Source organism: Lutjanus erythropterus, chromosome 13 (genome assembly GCF_056507025.1).
Source record: "Lutjanus erythropterus isolate fLutEry1 chromosome 13, fLutEry1.hap2, whole genome shotgun sequence".
Taxonomy (NCBI): Eukaryota; Metazoa; Chordata; class Actinopteri; order Lutjaniformes; family Lutjanidae; genus Lutjanus; species Lutjanus erythropterus.
The window spans coordinates 3,817,836-3,841,185 of NC_139329.1; the positions used below are offsets into that span (position 1 = coordinate 3,817,836).

The window sequence follows — 23,350 nt, forward strand, 5'->3', positions numbered from 1 at the left end:
GAGGACAATGGAAGAGGAGAGCAGAGGAATAAAAAATGCGCACATAAGCAAAAGAGTAGATATATAGTGGGGGTGTGGAGACAAAAAAAGGGAGGGAAGGACAGGAGAATAAAGACAATGTCAGGTATTTTCTGGGTAGCAGTACAGGGTTTAGGTGGGATGACTGTGCATGCCTGTGCCCCCACCTCCTCTGCTACCTGGCATAGTTCATCCTTTTTATAGGTCTACCCACAGACAGACGCAACACAGGGAGACCCACAACAGAGAAGAGTGATGTGGAGGGAAGAATGGATAGTATATGTGGGAGGTGAGGAGAAGAGAATCAGGTGGTGAGACAGCACAGCAATATGTAGACAAGCAGCGCAACAGCTGGGAAATTAACACCCACCAACAAAATGCTGCCAAAGCTTTAGTCATGGCTGCTGAATTTGCCTAACCCAGCAGATAATTTAACACGCAAAAAAAAAAAAAAAGCTGGAGTCGGGGACATCATAGGTGGATTTCTGAATTTTTAAAAAATTTGTTTAAAAGGTGAAATGCCTCTTGTCTTCTTAGCTCTTTTTGATGAGGGTATGATGATGACTACTTCCATTCAGGGCTGAAACAATTCCTCCAGAAACTTACTCAATTCAACTCAGTTACTAAAACTTGATTAATCAGTTTAAGTCATATTTGAGAAAAGAATTCTTTGATTACAGCTTCTGATTTGTGAATATTTTCTGGTTTCTTTACTCCTCTCTGCTGGTAAACTACAGATCTTTAGGTTGTGGACAAAACAAGACATTTGAGGGGGGTGCGTCACCTTGAGCTTTGAAAAACAATGACCAACATTTTTCACCATTTTTTATAGACCACACAACTAATCAATTAATTGAAAAAATAATCACAAGATTCATTGACTATGAAAATAATTGTTAGTTGCAGCTCTAAATTCCACAAAACTCGATGCACAATTGTTGTGAAAAGACAAGGGGCAAGGAGTGTCAAAAATAAAGAACAAGAGTATCTGCTGCCTTCCCTTTACCACACAGCTCAGACTGCTTACCAGAGCAGCTCCAGTCTGCCTGTCTGCCTGCCTGTCTGTCTGTCTGTCTGTCTGTCTGTCTGCCTGCCTGTCTGTCTGCCTGCCTGTCTGTCTGTCTGCCTGTCTGTCTGCCTGTCTGTCTGTCTGTCTATCTGCCTGTCTGCCTGCCTGCCTGTCTGTCTGTCTGTCTGTCTGTGACACAGCCTTCAGTGCTGATTGTCGATTACTCATGGCGAATAATTAATCAGACAGTGCTGTGGGCAGGACATTCAGACACTGAGTGAGACCAAAGAGTGTAGTATTGTTATACTGTATAGTGTATGATTATCTATTTTATGTGTTATAATACATTATAAACTGTATAGTACAGTATTAGTAATATACTGTGGTATTGTAAAAATGTTTGTCTTTCCAAAAAAGAAACCAAGTAGTTGTTCATTTTAAGAGACTTGTCTTATTTTCTCTTTTGGATATTTACTTTGGCTCTTTAGTAAAGCAAAAGTATTTTGTATGCAATAACTCGATTAATCAATGGCATAATCAGAATACTCACTTAAGGCTGCAACTAACAATTATCTTCATTGTTGACAAGTCTGGTGATTATGTTCTTGATTTCTTGTCAGAAAATGGTGAGGAATGTCAGTGTCTCCCTTAGCTTTAAAAAGCTGGAATCGGAGTATTTTGTTTATTTCCTTAAAAACACACTTAGTTAGCACAATAAATCAAGTAATTAGGGATTGGTCAAAAATCTCAACAGGAAATCATAAATCACTGAATTTTAAAAAGGCCTCTTTAGTAAAAGAGCTGGAACTGAGGGTTTTGGGTTTGCCCAAAAACCATCACTACCAAATGTGATGCTTTTAACGTCATCGTCACTATTTGCATAATCTTCCCTTTTACGTCTAGCCTGGGAGTTGGCAGCATCGTCAGTGCATCTGTTGGTGCAAAGCTTCTCTGCAAGCGCACATGCACACACATGCAGAAGTAAAAACTGGATGTATAATGAGAGACAGTATTAGTTAGCTGTAACTGTGCCTGCTGGCTTGTAAACACAGCTGCTGTGATGGAGATAATGCCTTAGCAGCTATTAAAAGAACTTCTTAGCTGGCTAGCATGCTAGCAGCAGCACTAAGAGCAGTGGTACCAAATTAGCTGAGGACATTCAGCTAGGCCAAGGCCAGGGTCACTGTCAGCTAGCATGCAGGACTGAAATAACTAACACAGGGTGGTTTCAGACAGGCAGTCACAAGCTTGGCAGAAACAGCTTGAAGACAATGAAATGATCAGAATTGGTGTTAAAGAGTCATTTGGATGAGCATTTCATGGTAATACATGTTATTAATGTAAAAATAGGTTTAAAATAGTTAAAGCTGTTTTGGTTGTGTAAAGATACATCCAAGTTGGAAACTTGGAAACTGTGTTTTTGTTGAACTTTTTTTTCAAGCAAACCCAGTAACGAACTTGCTTAATTTGTTAACACACCAATTTCTCTCACTGTACCCTCAACTTTAATCAGCTGATTATTTTAAGAAATACAAAAAGCTGAAAATACAACTTAGTTAATTAATGTGACATATTTAACATCTTCTGGTTTAAACACTTGCCTTGTTCAGTTTGCACTACTGGCACCATTTGATCAATGAATACAACTGACCCGCACCATGCACTCAACTGTTTAATGTATTTAATGTATGTATTAATAGCAAAACGTTGTCCTCCTCATTGAAGAAGAAAGGAATGACTGTGTGGGTGGTGGTTGTGGCACATGGAAATAGTGACAGAGTGGGACCTCTTACTTTTTCTGCTTAAGAGCAGCTAGCCCATGTCTGTTAACAATGCACCATGTCAACTCTTTTACCTGTCATTCTGTAAGCAACACCATATTAGTCAACAGAAATGTTTCCTGCCTCTGCTCCAGGAGATCTGTCCCTGTGGTGGCAAGGATGGGGATACTTAAATACTTTCAATACTTAAAATTATTGCAAAAAAGTTAAGTTTGGTATCCAGTCCTACTACAATATAACAAAAGAAGACACATTCCTTCTTAATCAGGTAAAAGTAGCCTCGAAAGTCTAATGACTTACAGTTAATATAACAAAGAATATTGACCACAGCTCACTCAGCAGAACTACTGTATGGCAAAACATACTTTACTGAAATACATCAACACTCAAACTGAACCGGGGCCCGTATTCACACACATTCATACAAACTCTTAGAGAGCTCCTAACTTATCCTAAAAAATTCTAGCAAGGAGTCATGGCTTAGGAATGATTTAAAGAGTTGTCGGAGCAGTTCTGAGCACTGAAGAGACAGAAACATTTATCTTAGTAAGGAGGTGTGGTTGACCCATTGCTAGGTATGACTAATTTGTTTAATCAATGTGAAAAAAAGAGAGAGAAAAAAATGCATTCTAAGTGATAATGGGCAAAGAATGGACCATTTCTAGTAATGCATGGTGTAATTATAGTACTATAAGAACTCTGTTGAATAAATTGTAAGCCATACTTCAAAGACAGTCTACAAAATGTGCATACTTGTATAGTAGTCTTTTCACATGTTTATAGTTACATTTTCTTGCTTGTGTTTATTCACCATGCTGGTAATTTTAGGACTTAATATTTGATATTAACGAGGGAAGCTGTGTCCATGAATGTTTTGTGAGCCTGCGAGGTGTGGACATCCAGTGGAAATAAAATGAACTGTGTCACCATATAAGGCTGGGAATGCGCCGTAATTATCCGATCACTCTGCTAATGGAAAGTTGTAACAGACACAAGCCATCACTGCTGCACTTTTGCAAATATCTTGAGAGTTGTGAGCACTTGCATTTCTAGTGTTACTGCAGTGTTTCCTATACATTCATTTAGGGGTGGCGGCCTGCCACTCCTAAATTCTAGTCGCTACTCCTTCAAATTTCTTTTTTTTTAATTTTTTTTTTATTGTTGACGCAAATACACCACCGCCGCATCTCTCCACCTTCAAAACAGACTCCTGTCGGGTACTTGCGAGCACTAAGGTAAACTGCAGATAACTATCTTGCTCAGTATGGAAATATACTTGCGCGTGCTCATTTGCATGATGCTAGCGTTGTTTGGGGGGCGCGGTCATCAAGCACGTCAAGCACCTAGGCGACAGGGCAGAGTCAGAGGAGCGAATTCCCGAATTACAAATAAACAATAAAGCAGCGAATTACCGGCCGGAGAAGAGGTAGACGTAAGTTATTAGCTTGAGATAACTCGACATAGATTTTACAAGTTAAACAGACGTTCACAATATGTTGATGACCAGCTAACGTTACGTAACTTATCGGTAGTTTAAGTTCATTTGGCCCGGTGCCAACTCAGTGTCGCTAACATGAGTAAACCAATTGATAGTATTAGGCTAATGTTAATATCTACACACCATTATGTAACAACTGACTGCATTTTTCAGATGAGTTTATTGAAATATTTCTCTAAGAAGAGAAACGGAAAGCCTGCCCCCGCTGCTGAAAAAAATCCTAGAGGAAACACTGTACTGTGTTATGTGGGAGATTTATCAGCTTTGTCTGTTTTTTTTTTCTTCTGTAAAACACTTAATAACATTGGTTAAAAAGTGATAAATAAATATAGCTCATTATTATTATTATTACATACACAATCTAATCCGTATAGTTTTACTAACTCACTGTCATTCAGCTTCTCTTTGTCTTCAGAAAGTTCAGAAACTCTTACAACTGTTAAAAGCCCTCCTCACTGCTCCTAACAGCTGTTCACGTGTTAAAGGCTATAAAACACTTTGTGAATAACATATTTTTAAGGGTAAATTCTTAGAAAGTGTCACAATGCTAAGAACTGTCTCAGAATTTCATCACTAGGAGCAACTCTGTGTACTAGGAAGCTTTGTGAATATGGCCCCAAGAGATCAGGACAGAGAGGGAAGTTCTGTCTCAGTTTGAGAAACGTTTGAGTAACGTTTGAGTTGTCACACATAATCCCAATATCAGTGAAGTTGTTGTTGTTCTAATTCAACTATGAGGGTTTCATCTGTTTGGAGGAAATGTTATTATGTCAACTTATGATTTGAGATCACTCCCCGCTTTTCACTGGTGTGCAGCAATCTTTGAAAAAGCCAGCTCAGTTGTGATTGATGTGATTAACACATTGCTTCTGATTGGCCGAGCTATACACACACTTGGGGCACCCAAATATGTCACCAAAAGCAGAACTGGTGATGGTATGATGGCTCTAAGAACATACACTTAAGAAGGACATGGTGAATTGTTTTCTTGGTGGTTTAAACATTACTCCTGACACAAATCTTGCCTGGCTAACAGCAGAAACAATAGCTAGTTGGCAGCACATGAGGCTAAAACAAGTAGCCACAAGCCAAGCTAAAGAGAGCCAGTGGGGGGATAAACATGGCACTTGTTTAGTTGGCACATGCAGGGATAAGAAGTGACACTGCCAAGATAAAGGCAAAGTATGGGCAAGCAAGGCCCAGCACCCTTTTGTTGTTAGCAGGTGGCTAAAAAGAGGCTTTTACAGTCTGAATTTACAGTTTACAAGGCTCCTGGGATTTAGTTTTTACAATGTAGACATTAAAGAGATCTAGCAGCTCATTAGGGATGATACTTCCCAAGAGAGCCTATGTAACAAAATTATACATTCAACAAAAAGGTATGACAAAGGTGTGAGAGAAGAAAGCACAAACATGAGCTCAGAGGGGCTAAGGAGACAGAGTGAGTCAGCTAAGCAGATAGAGAGAGGGCAATGAGCACATACTGCGCTGTGTCAAGGAGGTGTAGGGAAGGATGATGTCAGAGAGAGGAGAACAAACAATGACTGGGCACAGAGTCCTCAGTGTTCAGAAGGAGCAAGTTCACATTAAAGGAGACAGGAGTGAGCAAAAACTGTTTTCTAACAGAGTCCTGTACATATGTTGCAACAAAAAGGCTAAGTGAAAAGCTATAAGAAGAGAGAGATATCATGTTGCACAGCTTTCTTTGTGTTGAAGCTACTACAAGGAGATCTGGACACACACAGTAAAAACATGGTTGGAAAATCCGTCATCACACACAGTTGTAGATGGACAGGAAGTCAGATGAAGACCTTGGAAAAGACACCAACAGAAACATAAATACCCACCTTCGTCCATAAGATTTCCAAATAAGGCTTTCGTCTTCTCTTGAAATGTGGGGACCTCTGAAAAGAGAAAAGGCAGAAGGTAAATGAACAATGCCTAGAAAACGTTGGCTGGGATTCAAACTAATCACACCACAACAATGAAGCAACAATAACCATAAAGAGCAGTTAACTACACATTGCTCTCTATGGTACACTAACATCTTCATTCACTGACCAGAGTGACGATGGCCTGGTTCTGTCATTTCTGACAGTGGGTATTACACATTCTCAAGTCAGGTCACATATGAAGCAGCATCTGCAGCTCAGCCTAATGTTTATGGTAGCCATTTCTGCAGGGCCAGCAGGCTATAAGAGGGGAAGAACACTGCCCATCTTGTTCACTTCCATAGACTAAGCAATGCTCATTCAAGGCAATTAAGCCACTTACTGCACTGCTAATGCAACATAGATTAGGCTGGACTCCTAAAATCATTGATTCTTACTTTGCTGTCTGTCAGCTCTACATGGTTTTCCCGGCACTGTTAATTCATATTTCATAAAGCAGATAAAGCTGTATCTGTGAGTTTAAGTCTGTGGGTCCTGACCACTGTCTCAGGATCTCAACATAATGAGGAAAAACCTGATGCATTTTCTAGAAGTCATTACCACATGTCTGAACTCTGTTAAGCTTATTAAACTGTGTTGATGGACAATCACTTTATATGAAGTCATCACCAAGGATAGGGCTGAAAAGGTCTGGTGGGACATATACCAAATAAACCACATAAAATAGCTAAAATAAAAATAGCATATTTAAAATAGATCTAAGTGGATTTACCGGCATTTTTGTTTAATACTGACATTTTCTGCAGGCTGCACAGAGAGCTGAATTAAACAGGCAATTGCCAGAATGACATTAATGGCACATCTGGCTGGGGGGGTGCCATCCACGGTACTGAAAGTAGCACCGCAGGATTTAATTCTGGTGTGTTAAATTACAATTTAACCTTTTGTTTTGTTACATATGATAACATCCCCTGTGTGTCCACCTGAGGAAAGGACAAAGAAATGATTACTTGCGCTGCAGCATGCATGTGATGTCTGACCCCCCTCTCAGTCCTCTCCCAATAGTTTAACATCTAACTCCAAAGAAAGTTAAAAAGAAAGAAGCTAAAGAAAGTTATAATGCATTTTATTTTGTTTGTCAAAATTTAATTAGGTGTGTTTTATGATGATAAAATTACTGTTTTGGTAAATGGAATCTAGTGGGTTTGATAAGGGCTGTTTCTGCTTAAACAAAATGTATTTTACTCTTTAACAAAAAGGCACATCTCTGTAGGGAGCCTTTCCATAATGCTCTCATAAATCTGAGCCCATCGGTGACCAAAAACAAGACATAATTTAAGCATGCATCTGCATGCATTTGTGCATCATATGGTGTGCTCCGGTACTTAACCAAACAGGACTACACCTCTGCTTATATGACTATTACAACTTATGTCCAGCTATATATGCAGTGAAAATTCTGACAATTCAGAAGGCACCGAGGATCCAGGGATGGAAAGATAATTCTTCACCATCTGGGTAACATCAGGTTATCTCCAAGAGCCCGATGTCTTCCACCAGGTATTCATCATCATGACAGGAATAGGAATTAATCTCCACAATATGGCTTAAAAACATTGTTTCGGTATTTTTATGCTATACCATGATATACAACACATATTTGGTATTCACAATTTCGCTGAAATTGCACACTGCATACTGTGTTCTCAAATAGTGCAAACATATGATGATCTAGTTAAATTGCAATCACTGCCACTGCAATCTATAACTCCTGCAGAAAAGCTATTCTCTATTAAGAAACACATTGACCGCTTCAACACCTCTGACAAGGGAAACAATGATGATACATTAAAATTTAGAATAGAGGCCCAGTAAATATATGGTTATGAAAAGTAATTAATCCAATAAAACAAGTTGATGTGTGACAGGAACAGCAGTTTCTCTTTCTCATGCAACATAATTTCACAACAAAACAGAGCAGGAAAACCTAGCAAACAAAGTATATTTTCTAAACAGTGTGCACCAGCATGTCTTTTTAAGTCAGTTTGTAGTTGTACAAACTAAAAAGATAACATGGTGTTCATTTAAGAGGCGCTGTGACATTCACTTAGGCAAGCATTCTATCAACAACTCCTAAGTTTACATGCCCACAAATAGTCAAATCATGTGGCTGAGGTTGCAATGTAGTACGATGGTGCCCATGTAAACATTACACCCTCATATTGTGTAAAACATGTATGCTCACAGAGAAAGCATTTTGACAGAAAGATGTGAACAATTTCCATTTTAGTCACTTGAAAAGGCATATACCATGCAGATGGCTTAATCCAACTTTGGCAGACTTTTCACTGCATTGTGTGACACACATGGCAAACACGCTGATTGCCAACACATGCCAAAGGTGCTGCACTGGGACCACTTTACTCTGTTGTTTCAATTGTTATCAACACTTCTAGGCAACAAAAATTTCCTGTGCTTCAAACAGCATGAAAGGTCGTGTAGGGTGTGTTTTTACAGAGAAACATCTTTGCAGAAGCTCTATCTATGTTGAAGCCAGTATAAACAAAATGGCTTAAAAAACAGTTTCCACACAATGTTGGCTTATTATACATTGCAACTTTGCAACTGTGCACCATGTGAGCCTGAAGAGAAATTTAACATGGGAGAGAAAAAACTTACATAAACTGAGCTATTCTCCTGCATAGGGCTGGGCAATATAACGATATCATATTGTATTGTGATATGACACTAAATATCGTGATAGATTTTGGATATCGTTATATCATGACATGTCAGAAGTGTTGTCTTTTCCTGGTTTTAAAGCCTGCATTACACTTCAGTGATGTCATTTTGAGAATTTACCAGACTGTTCCAGCAGATCTCATATTTGCCTTTACTTAGGCATTATATCCACATTACTAATGATTATTTATAAAATAATCTCACATTTTGTGAAAGCACCAATAGTCATCCCTGTAATATTGTTGCAATATAATACAACAAACTTATTTTATCCCCTCAGCCACTTCCACCCTTTGGAGTACTCAACATATCAGTCACAACTTACCCAATCAATAATTATCGATATCGACATCGACCGATATGAAACTTTACTATCGTGATCGTGAAATTTAGATTAAAAAAAAAAAATTATTTTTGATATACAAACATGTTAATTCGACGGAAGAGCAATTGAAAGCATTTTGTCTGAAAACACCATAAACCGGCGTGTGATGTGCATGGCTCAAGACCAAAAGACTCGACAGCAGGTCATCAAAATTGCTCAGAGCTAGAAATGCACCGATTTCAGTTGTCTTGGCCAATTCCAATTTCCAATTTTTTTTTTTTAAGTTTCTGACCTGCCGATTCCGATTTTCAGTCACTCTGAGAACTATAATTGACAGCATTCACAAACATTTTTGAAACTTGTCTTGTAAAAATTTAAATGGGATGTTCATAATAAAACACTGACTATTAAATATTCATTAAATACTATTTTTCATTTTCTCCAAAGTCCTCCAGTTTACAGCCAGGCCTAATTATAGTGTTATAATAAGATTATGAATGGGAGGGGGCAGTCGCCCTGCATGTTTTGATGTTTCCCTGCTCCAACACACCTGATTCAGATGATCAGCTCGTCATGAAGCCTCTGCCTGATAGCCTGAAGCCTGATAATGAACTGATCCTTTGAATCGGGTGTGTTTGAGCAGGGAAACATGCAGGGCAGTGAACTCTGAGGACCAGGATAGGGGAAACACGACGCAATCTCTCAAGATCATGGAATCTCGCAGGATCTCCTATGATCTCCTATGAAAGCAGATGTAAACGAACCGGAGACAGACGTGGTGCAATAGTTTGCTGCAGTAAAACTTTGCCGTGACAGATGCAGACGTTAAACGAGTCTGGATGAGAAAATGCTTGAGGAGACACATCAGCACAAGTTGTTTATTCTTCAACCAGAACAGGAGGTGAGATTTTAACTGTCCCTCTGTGAACAGCAGTCTGCTGCTGGCTAACATTAGCCTGAAGAGCTACAAAGTTTACAGCTGTTCTGCAACATTGTCAGCTGCTCTGTCTTGTTGTAGACTGTCTGTCCTCTCTTTATCCTACTCTTGGAATCTGTCACTGACACCAACTTCATGCAAGCATGTGTCTGAGTGTGTGTAGCTGTGATCAGCACTGTGGTGGGCGTGATTATCATGGTCAGTTTGTCTGCTGCACACATGATGTGACCATTGTGCAGAACACGTGACAATGACAGGCACAGAATTGGATATGTTAACACTGACTGGTTCTGGTCTCTGGCCAGTTGATCGGTGCATCCCTACTCAGAGCATCATTGGAACCCATCTATTGACCATAACTGACATAGGGGAGAGAAGGTGCCTGTGCAGAGCCCCAAATATATTAAAAAGACCACACCCACGCCAGCCACAGCCTCCTCATCCTGCTGCCATCAGGCAGGTGACACAAAAGTATCAGCTGCTGTACCACCAGACTTAAGAACAGCTTCTTCCCTCAAGCTGTGAGACTGCTTTATTCATCCTCAGTGCTCCTCCATATATATTGTCTATACTATATGTCTTTTTCTATATTTTTATTTATCTCTTTAGCCAATTCTAATCAAGAGAAAACTACACTGAAATCTTGTAAAGTAAATATTGTAAAGTAAATATTCACATATGTAACTGAGACTTTGACTTATGCTTCAAAAAATAGCATCATTTAAGTGATGCCTCACTAGAACAAAACTGAAAATCCAAGGCTACAACAGTGAACACACCTAAATAAAACTACTGGATTTTAATCTACTCTCATATGTCCCTGACTCCCTGACATGCCTCATATTTTCTGTACATAACATCGTCCCATGACTCCAATCATATTATTGGAAGTCATGATGTCGGTTTACTTTAAGTATCCTCTCCTTGTCCAGTGCATCATTCATGTGTTTCCCATATATTCTGTGTAATATACCTTGCTGCAGCATAATAAAACAATACATTTGTCTCATTTGGATGTCTGAAGGTTCATGTGAGCTACAGATAAAGTGCTCAAAATGTGGATTTTGTCCCTCATAACTTACATTCAAAGTACGTTAGGAGGGGATCTCTTTATGGCCACTATGAGCAGGAAGAATGATTACAGCAAGCAATCATGTTTTGTAAACCCACATTAACATCGTAATTGGAGAATTGGATTAGGCCTACTGAGTGCATGTGAATATAGCCACTGTTGGGCTAATGGAACACCACACATTAAAGCATCCGTCCTGGAGGGAAAGTGAAATCGATTTTGATTCATCCATTTTTCTGCTTATCAAACACTTACATGGATACTATTTTCAACAAATCTGATTCATGTCAATGTGCAAAGTATTTGTCTTTCACAGCAGAGACAGATCTCCAAGGAGTGGAGTTTATGGCCAGGCCTGAAATAATACTGTAATCCAAAATGCTTTAAAGGTCAAGTGTGTAAGATATAGGGAGATCAACTGGCAGAATATGGTAGTTATGTAATATAATATTCATTAGTATGTTTTTGTTAATATATAATCACCTGAAAATAAGAATCATAGTATTTTTGTTACCTTAGAATGAGCCCCTTACATCTATAGAGCACAAGGGTCTAATGCTATGACGCATCAATTCCCACTGGATGGAGGTTTACAATGACTGCCTTAATAAGTATGTTTTATGGGACTTTATTGAAGCATACTATCATATGTACAACAGAGGTCTTTTAAGGAAAGGGACAGTACATAACATGTGTGAAGCGTGCTAGTGAAGCACAGCGAGCAGTAGTCTGCCTGTGCTGCTCACAACAGAGCAGAAACTTAAATTGAACACTCAGTTGTCAATCTAGAAGTAAATGTAGAATTCAGGTTATAGTATGTCAATTAATAAACGCTGCAGCCTCTCAAAACCAAGAAAAGTCTTGTCTGTTATTTCCCCAACTGCTGGAAAAGTTTGGGGTTAGTCCTGTTGTAAGCTGCACAGGAAAAGCCAACATTAAGCCAATAGTAACACTAACGTTATACCTGTACAACATCAGCTTAGTGGAAGCGTATCCCTCAAAAGCTTAGTAATCCAGCCGGAAGTGCAGCATCTTTTTGGAAATGTTGTAAAACAAATCCATAATGATAAATCCAACACTGAATGTTTTCTGCAGTTCTGTATTGAAAACAGTTGTTGTTGCTGGCATGTAGGGCTGGGCGGTATGACCCAAAATTCATATCATGGTATAAATTGAATCCCTTCATAGTAACGGTATATATTGCGGTATAAATGTTGTGGTGTAAAACTTATAATGGAAGTGTTTCTGAACAGGTTTTGTAGTCCCTTAGCAAAACAAAATCGAACAAAAAACAACAACAAAAAAAGTTTTATAATGTAATTTTTTGAGCATTGCACCCCTTCTTCGGTCGTGTCTAGAAGGTAACTCTTTATTTGCACAACTCTCGCGAGATTTGTTTCCATTATTTCTACTAAAATAATCAAACTCATGCGATCTTTCGCAGGTCTAGGGTTCCCGATCCTCTCTGTCTCTCTGTCAAACTAATGACAGCAGCCTGTCTGTAAATAGCACAATGTGTGCACACTTCTAAATACTAATTTACCTTAAGTCACCCAAGTTATTCTACAGCATGCACCAACTTGCCTTAGACAAAACAAACACATACATTCACACGTTACAAAAAGACTGCACGTATAATTTCCTTCAGCGGTGCAAACAGATGGGAAATGGATACAAAAGAGGCGAATATTAAGAGCTCCTGAGGGACCAGTCATTGTACACTAAAGCCAAAAAAGTGAGAATAAAACAGAAAGGAAAGAAACATAAGAAAGGAGGAAGGAAAGATAGCAAACAACTGGAAGATACAGATAGAGTTAAAAGGATATGGAAGACATGAGACGGAGATAGGAGAAGCACGAGTAGAGGGGGAGGCAGAAAACAAGCTGGGCTTCAACACAAACATGCCATTCTTTGTTCTCAACTCATGGCCCACTCTTTTCTCAGTCACACACACGCAGTACAGTGCTCACACACACTGCCACATATAATTCACAATGCACGTCTTCTGTACTCACCCACACACAAGCTATTCAACATACAGTACGAACACTTGCTAGCCAAGCTCCCTGTGCACAAAGTATCAATTTATCAAGCTGACACACACAGAGCTGCAGCTGGACTGAGCATAGGAATTTACGACATTTTACAACACCTTGGCTGCAGCTATGAGGACTGCTGCACGTAACAAATAAAGCTGATGAGGAGGAAAGGTGTAAATGTTTCCAGAAGTAAGTGTGCTTTCATGTGCATTATCTTTTAAAAGCTCATTCACCTTTAGTCGTATGCACGGTCCTTGTGGCTACACATGAGAAGAGTCTGAACAAGGAGTTCCAGGGCGGAGCTTGCAGTGCTACGCAAGCCGGCTTCGATTTCACTTGGACCAGAGACATAGGGGTAGAGCACTCACGCGGCCCCTCAGCGCCATGTTTCTATGGCGTTTTCCATGGAAACCACACACTGTTGCTGCTGTTGCCCAAAACACACCACGAAACAGAGGATCACATTTTTTTCCTCATGGTCCCCCATTTAGGGAACAGAAGCTCATGAGGGTCCAGGGAAAGCTGTAATGAAAGAATGAGGGCTGTGTCCAAACAATGGCAAATGGAGATGCTTAACAGCCGGAAAAAAAACAGCCCACGAGGGGATGGGACAGGAGAGGACCAGAGTGCCTATGTCTGTGTCCACAGAATCAAAAAAGCTAGATGAAGTCTAGAGGTCCCTCTTAAGTCACTGGAACTGCAGACAAGAAAGACATCCATCAGACAAACTAAAAAGGAACAGCAGGCAGATTGTTGGGTGTTTATGCAGCAGCACAGAGAAACAGACAAACTCAAATTTAGTCAACAGTCTCTAAGCACTCAGGGAGTAGCAGCCAGGGAGTGGCAGGTTGACCACACACTGACAGTCAGCCACTAGGAACTTAAGGCAACATGAAACAGTTTAGCAAAGTCACTGTAGATTGTCTCCAACACTGTACAATTGTCCCTTTACAAGTTCCATCTTTGTTTTTCCTGGTGTTGGATCTTCTGGGACCGTTTGGCACTGCACTACTTTTTTAACAGGTATATCCACTTCCAAAACTGTTTTCCAAATTGCAGGTTTGCAGCACAAAAGTACAATTCCCAAGGCAAAAGAAGAGCTGGTTTCTATGAAAAACAAATATTGTGTGGTAGAAAGAGTTGGTGGAAGAATAATCCTTTGACAACTGGGAAAAAAAGCCCTGCTCTCTCTTGGTTTCCTGGTGGAAGTGGAGAAGGCTGGAGCTGGGGGGAGAAAAAAGGGAAAGTCCCAAATAAATTCTCTCTCTCCCTCTGACTTTTTCTCCTAAGCCATGTTCCTTCTGTCCCCTGGAGTGTGATAGGTGGTCACTGCTGCTGGGTGTGTTTGTGTGCAGGACGGAGAAAGCCGGCATCCAATGTCAGTCCAAACAGAGCATGCTCACTCACACCCTTCCCCTTTCTAACACATAACCCCTTCTTCTCCACAACACATCATTTCTCTTTCACACAGACTTTGACTTGACTCTTACAAATTTTATTTGCCCTGCTAGATTGCATCTTTCATGTCAGTATTTCTCGATTTTCCTCTCTTGCCCTACACTTTCTTGCAGTCTTGCTCTGCCTCAAGCCTGCATATTTTGCCTTCTCTCTCCTCGATGGACATTCTCTCTCGCTTTCTCCCACTTGTGTTTCTTTCTCTCTGCCCCCTCCCTCCGCCCGACTCTGTGGTTGTGCAAGTCTCAGATTTCAGCCTTGTCTGGCTGCAGGCTGTACCAGCAGCTGCCCTCATTGACACCATACCTCACTTTCTCACTGCCTCTTCTTTTCATTCTAGCCTTCTTTTGACTTTCCCTCTCACAATTTGCCACAATGTAATAGTTTTTTTTTTTTTTTGCCCAATCAAATTCTGTAACCTCAGACTACTGAATTCAAAAGTTTGTTAAGTGTGGTGTATGTTACCGCTGAGTTTAGGCTTTTGCAAAATTAAAGATTTGCTCAAAAAACAAAATTTGCAGATCAAAACAATATGACATAATTCTTAGATCCAAGCACTGCATCCCTAAGGATGGTCAAAATGTTACTCTCTAGAATCAGTCTAGCTATGTAAAACGTTCACTCCCTCCCTTGCTCATTTCTTTTACGGACTCATTCCTGCACACACCCTGGCTCCCTCTCCAAACACACACATACACACACAAAGCCAGCCAGGAAACGAAGTGCAAGTGAAACCAAAATATGACTGAGCCAGAATCTGTCTGTCAGCAGGAGAGAAAGTGATAGGTAGCTCAGTCCACAGAGAAAGAGAGACTTTGGCCCTGTTCAAACGCAGCACTAAAATGCATCTTGGGAGATTCAATCACAAACAGAAACAAACACAGGAACATTAACATTTAAATAGCCAGCTGCTTTCTGACTTTTTTACAATTGTCCCAGTCTGTGGACCACTTGCACAAACCTTTCTTCATTATAGTTGTACATCTTCAAACACACTACTGGTGGTAGCACTATCTCCCTTATAAGACAAAAAGAAATAAAAAAAGCTACCCTCCAGTGTGGCATCGAGTCTGAATTGAAAGTCAATCTCAGTTCATTCACGATCACAGGGCTGCAACTAGGCCTGGTTAGATATAGGTGAAAAGCAGTGCTTTCCATGGCCCTCTCTCTTGTCATGTCTACAAGGGATCTCTTGATTTGTACATGTTTTTGTTAAAAATCTCTCTCTCAAGTAATCTCTTCTGGGTCTGGGTTCCCTCTCTCTCACAAACTCATGACATTGGACCTGTCTGTGAAAAGCATTTTGTCATTATTTATTTATTTATTTATTTATTTATTATATGACTACGGATGCAGTTGTCTTGTAGAAACGTAGTAAGTACACCTGGTTGGTGTCAATGTCATTCAATACCACTTTGCTTTCTATTGTTTTAAATGGTGACATTATTAACAACAAGCCTCCTCTACACAGAATCAAACCATGAGTTGTGTATTTTGGGACTTTACAAAACATCCAGCTGATAAAGAAAGACAGATCAGACACATACAGGCAGAGAAAAACAGAGAGCAAGGTGAGTAGATTAAAGTCATTTGTGACTAAACAATAGAAGGGGGAGAATAAAAGGCCGACTACATTCTTTTTGGGGTATTCAAGGTTTTTATATCACTCTGTAACTTCCCAGAAGTGTTCCTCAGGGATACAAATAAAATAGCAGGTAATAGGTTTATGGGTGAAAATGCTATTTTTTCAAGCCATTACAAAAACTTTTTCACACATGATGTGACATAGGTTTCTGCATGATGATACTGCTATATAAAGGAGCAGCATAAAAAAACATTTGGTAAAATTTGAGTCATTTGCCATTTGGCTGGTGGAAAAAAAAAATGTTAAATTTGACCTCGGATGCACAATAATATCAGCATATGTCATCAACCATTATAGGCTTTCAAAGGAAATACTCTTTGCATTTCTGCCCATATCACAGGCTGATAGATGACACTTCAATTATGTGTAAGTATTCAAACAGATAGCAGTGTTTCCCCTAGCTTTTTTTGCTTTGGGAAGGGGGGTGCGTGCGAATGAGCGTGGTCCATCATTGGGGTTCTTGCAGGACGCTCTTGTCAAAGGACCCCATTACCATGATTACAGAGCATTTGGACCTGAATAAACAGTTAACACTGATTTGTGTTCACATTTTTTTTATTTTAGCAATGGAACACTGTTTTTATTAATTTATTCATTAATTATTTATGCATCTATCCATCCATCCATCAGGCGTAGCGTTATGGGGGGCCTAACGGGCCTGGGCCCACCCACATATACAACTGGCCCACCTTAAATGACTGGGAGAACATTTATTTTCTTAACTTTTATTTTTAATTATTAAAATCAGCATTTTAATACACCCTTAAGACAAAAAAGTTTCTGTTTGACAAAAAGACAACATTTATTCAGCTATTAACCCATGTGAAGTCTGGACCAATCACAATGGGCCATAATTCGTCACACCAGATATGTTACGCTTGTGCATGCACATCACACAGTTGTTCAGCAGAAGTGATGACCGGTGTACTGAGGAAGGCATGTCATTGTCTTATTTTATACCTGCAAATGCATTTTTCATCAAAACTAGAACATCTATAAAATGTAGACAACACAGGAGGTAGAGCTGAATATATTGCTGCCCGACTTGATTGTCTTCAGATTACCTTCACAGCACAGATAGTTAAGTTTATGAATGAATAGCGCATCGCATCGCACCGCACCGCACCGCACCGCACCACGATCTCTCTCCTCTCTCTCCTGGTGACGTTACCAGGGGCAGGAGATTGGCAAGCCCTGTGGTCGGTCTGGGAGAGATGCTCTCATTTTGGCTAGCACTGGCCACAGAGCTACCTGTGCTTCCTGCCTCGCCACGTATGGTTCGTTTAAAAAACGCTGATATTTTTGCTTGGGGACAGTTGAGGAACCTCCATTTACAATTTTTGTTTGTTTGTTGTTGTTTTTTTTACCGTAACGGTCTGAAATGCTCTCTTCTCCACTCTCTGAGTGTGGATGGGTGTGTCTGTACCAGTGCATGGGTGTATGCTAGGGGTGTCCCCATCCGATATTGATATCGGATATCAGTCCAATATCAGCCAAAAAACGAGTATCGGATTTTATCAGATTGCATCTAAAATCTCCGATATAAGCGCTCCGATAAGCAGTCCATTTTCCGCTCCAGCACTTCTATCCATAGGTGACTCTGGTTGCTGACTATTGTTCTCTGTTTGAGTAACATCACTTGATCAAGCCTTTTCTAACATTCCACACTACAAACTAAGTAATAAAAGTATGTATGATTTGTGCTGATGTCGTATCGGATCGATATCGGTATCGGCCAATACTCAAGGCTGCAATATCGGTATCGTATCAGAAGTGAAAAAGTTGTATCGGGACATCCCTAGTTTATGCTGTGAGAGAGGAGTGAGGGGGGAGAGCCGCCTGTCGCAGAGGAGAGGAGAAATGCATTGTAATGAATGTAATGAAACGATAGCAATGCATTTGACTCTGAAATTGCATAAATTAGAGTTAGCTTTTGTATTTGATAAAAAAAATAAAAAATAAACACCAGACTTCAAGACTTGAATCTCTCTGCAATTAGGCTGAGAAAAAAAGTGCCTTTATTGGCATTTGGCCAAAAGCGGAAGATAATGGATGGATGGAGTTCAAAACTATGGCACATTGGATATTGGGATGTTAATTCAACTCCAACAGAAATCTGCATCACAGTCCCAACTGATGTCTTCTTGAAGCAGAAAGCGGCAAATCCTCACATTTAAGAAAGTGAACCTAGAAAATTGTTGCCAGTTTTGCAGAAGAACTGATAATTAATTGATTATCAAAATAGTTACTTAATTTTATGTTTCTGTTTGACCCTTTTTGTCAAGGGGAGGTTCTCCAGAATTGTGGTTAAACTACCAGTTTGAAAGCATATTTGATTTGTTCATCTTCAAGAGATGACAGGGGGCACAGCTGCACTCCCTCTGCTCTATTCTCTTCTCCTCGGATACACTACATCTGTTCACATTATCACCAGACAACATAAACATAATGCTGTCTGAAATTCAGCAGCCCAAACAATACGGGCACAAAGACAACCTGCTGTGACACACATTTACACTGTGAACTATAAAACAGCACTAGTGACACTGGCCAATGCCAAAAGTGTGTTATTAAAGGGGCAGGGCAGCAGATATAACAATGAGCCATCTGGACCAGGCAGCAGTTCACCTCCAGAGACCCAAACACTTCACCTACAGCCAGGGGTTTACAAAGAGAGTGGGAAGGAGGGGGAGAGAGAGAGAGACAGATTATTTAGATCTTACACACACTTTGGCAATGCAAATGTCTAAAATTTGTCAAGTCAATGAAGCATCATTGAACTGAAATTAAGAAAGTAAGATAAACAACAAGACTAGTGAGTCAAAGACAAAAAACACGCCTTGGTAGGGAGGCTGTAAAACACACTAGAAGAGTAGAGCACAAGCCCACATTTCCATATGAAATGACTCCTGCTGTCAATCCCATTTACAGTCCGGTTTGTACTAATCCGATGCGAGTCGCTGAAGCAAGACCAAAATAAATGCAAAAGAGTATTTTATTTACTTACATGCTTTGATTACATAAAGTCTCAATTTATAAATAAAAGAAATATCACTTGAGCTGCGAAAGATGTGCCATTTAACAATGTATTAGAAGATCTCATTAGCACACATGGTGAGATTTCACTGGTCTCAATCAGTTTACAGTGGCTGAGTACATCCTGAGGATAATACTGAGGTGAATTTAACATTTGTTTAAGATATACTCATACTACTGTGAATATAGGATGGATTATAAGTGCAAAGCCACTTTATGGCCATCACTTCCAACACTGAAAGTCAATCAATGATACTGATCCAAGAGAGAAAGATTAGACGGCTGTGTAACGTATGAGTGACCAAGGCAATGGCCGTTTGGAATGTACTAGTTAGGAACCAATTTACTTTTAATGAGAGGTGCTCCCATCTGGCTTAGTGCTGGATAAGGTAATAGAGGAAACACTCTTAAACAAACATGGCCAAGTGCTAGCCACATTTTCTGGATTCAGGTTTGTTCGGGCTTGGGTGCAGTTGCCTTCTGACTTATTTTAGTTCATGTTTCTTTATTAAGTATTCTCATGAATGACATTTCCATTACTGACTGTACTTTGTTGCCTGTACCTGTAACTCATTACACATACTCAATGAGTGTGTGGCTCAATGAGCTGTGTTTTGTGACATATTTGGATCTGAAGTAAAAGAAGTTATATTGTTAGGCTAGAGAGTGCCACAGTGTTCAAACTACAGACATTTTGTTAGCTTTGATTGCTGGAATATCACTGGGAGTGCATAGCAGCCAGCTCTGGCCTTACATTTAATTCCTGAATGAAACAAAACAGCACATGAACATTTCCTTCCGGGGGTAACGTTGTAACATCTTTTACTTTGGCAGTCACCTCCTTTCCCCTGCAGAAAAAAACAACTGAGTAACAGTGCAGCTTAGCAGCTTGTTACCATGGAGAATCCACACAGAGCTGGGACATCAGGGCAGAGACAAAGTCAAACTACACACATCTCCCTTGTGTTTTAACACGCAGATGTAGATGTGCATCATGCATAAACACACACGCACACAAAGAGAGCGGTAAAACAAGCAGGGACTCCCTTTGGCATTAGTAACAGATCTAGAATTACCTCACTGCTACAGAGCCAATGAGTCACTCTCTGCCTCTCTCTCTCTCTCTCTCACACACACACACACACACACACACATACACTCCTTTTGCATCAGGCTGGCAGTAACAGCTGTACTTCTTATGAGGAAGATCTGAGCTCTATTCACTGGTCACATGCTGCTGATACACACACCTTGATAGATTAATGATCACCTGAATGCATCTATAGTGATAGTGAAGTGGAAGAAGCTATTTTGAGCATCCCTGTTTCCATAAGTTAAAGTCCCAGTCATTTCTCTTATATAATGTTTTTTGAATCACAGTTAGAGCATTTCAATGGGCTTGGTTGCCATGAAACTCTCCTGGTTAACTCATCAACAGAAAATATTAAAAATGTCTGAGAAAATATCTGGTTCTTTGATAAAAGTCAAGGGTACAGGCTTGTGTAAGTAAAATGTCCGAAGTATATGTCAAGTGCGACTCTGGTCCATTCTGGCAAGAAAAAGCCAATCACTGATCTTACAAAAAGAAGAAAAGAGGAGAAAAAACATACAGCTTAAATGAGTTCACTTATCAACTCTTGTTCAGCTCTGACTGAATTTTGCCTCTTTCGTCATGGATGTGGTAATATTTACACTACAGTATCATGGCAGATCATGCCCAAAATGACAGACAAAACTTTTTTTTCATACTTGAAATGATTAAAATTATAGGGTTGCTACAACACCCAGGAACCCAAGATCTGAAATAGGAATATAGAATGATAAAAATCCACTTCATAGCAGGGTCATTATGCAGATGAGTATTAGGTTAAAACATAGTAATATTTGATTTTGTGACTGTTGCTTAACTAGACAACCCTTGCTGCAAAAGGGCTTGGAACTTGTTCAGAAATGTCACAAACTCTTATGCTATGTGACACAGCACACACTTAGGTAGCTGTTGTGATAGCAAGAGTAGCAGACAGACAGCTCAGATGGACCACATGGAAGATGAGTCAACTAAACCTGGTAATGAAGTGACGTTGAGGTTGGTGAAGCAAATCTGAACCTAAACTTTTGCAAAATGAACTGGTGCTGAAACAAGGTGCATCATGTGTGGCACCTTTTCAGATTTAAGCACAATGGTACAAATTAAGAACTAACTTTATCCAAGCAGTGTTTCCCAGGAAAGACAGCACCATAAGCCTTTATGGCCAATCTATTGAGCCCACCTGAAGCATCACAACAGAACACAGTCTGATAGATTCATTATAACAAATACATAGATGTACACACAGCAAAAATATTGATTTGAAACCTTTTGCCATTATAAAACACTTATTTATTCAGTACAGTCTTTGGGGAGTGACTAGTCAACAACCTGTAAAACATCCTACAAAAGGTCTGATTGTCATTAGCATAGCTCTTCATCACATAAACAGCCTCAACATTTCCTCTATGGCAGAGAAATAATACAGCACAAAAGTAAGAACTGATAATGATGCAGTAGGTGTCTGAACCACCAGTGCAAACATGTGCCACTGAAACCTCAACTGTCAGCAGCATGCGTAGTTACATAATCCTCACTGCAGAATGCACTATACAGCCTTAATGTAGTCAGCCAATAAACCCTATATTCACAGATAGACGGTAGACTAAACCACTGAGGACATCACCAAAATCTAAACTTCTAATAGAACGGCCACTTAAAAAACCAATAGCCTTCAGCGAGAGAAAATCCCACTGACGGAGCCACATCATCTGCAAGTAGCCCATTTTTCTGTGTTAGGGAAATTCAAAATGTTCAGGAATGTGAGAATGGGTCAAAATACAGCACACTGCTAATGTGTGTGTAAATGTTATGCCATTGTGACCAAATGCTGTATTGGATGGCCTATATAATAATGATGATATTAATGAGCAGTTGTGGTTAAATACCTCGAGAATGCCACAAACACCAGGCTGATAAGCTCTAAATACAAACAGACGAAATCTAATAAACATATTTATCGACATATGTTGCTACATGTGTGCACAGTTTTGTAATTCAGCTGAAAAATCTGTCAAATTGGTCTGTTATGATTTTTATTATTTGAAATAACTAGAGCTAAAAATTGAATCGGCAACAATTCTGACAATCAACTGCTCCTAGTTTTAGTTTCTCATATCCTTGGATTCACACCTAATCTTTGCTACAATAGTAAATCTGACTGACTATCTTTAGGTTTGGGATTCTAGGTCAGCCCTAACAAGCAATCTGAAGGTGTAAACATAAGATTAAGAAACTGCAGAGAGCATTTTCTGGTATTTTGTAAACTAAATTATTAATCAATAAATAATCAGCAGACTAACTGATGATGAAAATAGCTGCTAGTTGCAGCCCAAGTATGAATCCTTCAATCACAAATAATGTAATAATATAATAATATTCCCTTTTACATGCAGCAATGCATACTCTGATTCTGGAGAGGTGGAGCAGCTGGAGCTGCTTGAGCCATTTTGCTTCATCAAAATTCAAAATTCAAAGTTTTCCACTGGTGATGGACCCGTTCGACTGTGAGTATGTTAGATATGGCCGATACGGCCCAAAAAATATCATGATATTGCAAGGTATTCTGTGATAGTGACATTCTTGAGGATGGTCAAGAATGTCACTATGGTGTAGAACTCACAACAGCTGTTGAGCTCTCCTTGTGGAATTTTTGGCTCTCCTCGTTCTCCACTGGGTGCTGCTGCTGCTTGAGGTGGTGAGATTAGGTTATTGTATTGCACCCTTTTGCTGTTGTCTTCTTGCAGTCTTTCATTTTACCATGGTTTATTGGACATCTCATCTTTTGTAATCAAACTACTATCACAGTACTAG

General features: G+C 39.7%; 1 protein-coding gene across 2 annotated transcripts in view; it reads right to left on the reverse strand.

The window, feature by feature from the left end:
- Positions 1 to 23,350, reverse strand: part of siah1 (siah E3 ubiquitin protein ligase 1) — a 37,433-nt gene that overhangs the window by 8,350 nt on the left and 5,733 nt on the right. Inside the window, exons 1-2 of one of the 2 annotated variants that reach the window (XM_084733883.1) lie at positions 13,547 to 14,855; positions 6,154 to 6,210 (exon numbers count right to left, since the gene is read on the reverse strand). In XM_084733883.1, coding sequence (XP_084590009.1) covers positions 6,154 to 6,210; positions 13,547 to 13,664 — 175 coding nt within the window. In that variant the 5' untranslated portion in view covers positions 13,665 to 14,855. Of the gene's footprint in view, positions 1 to 6,153; positions 6,211 to 13,546; positions 14,856 to 23,350 lie in introns of those variants that run through there. The other variant, XM_084733885.1, reaches the window with a different exon arrangement.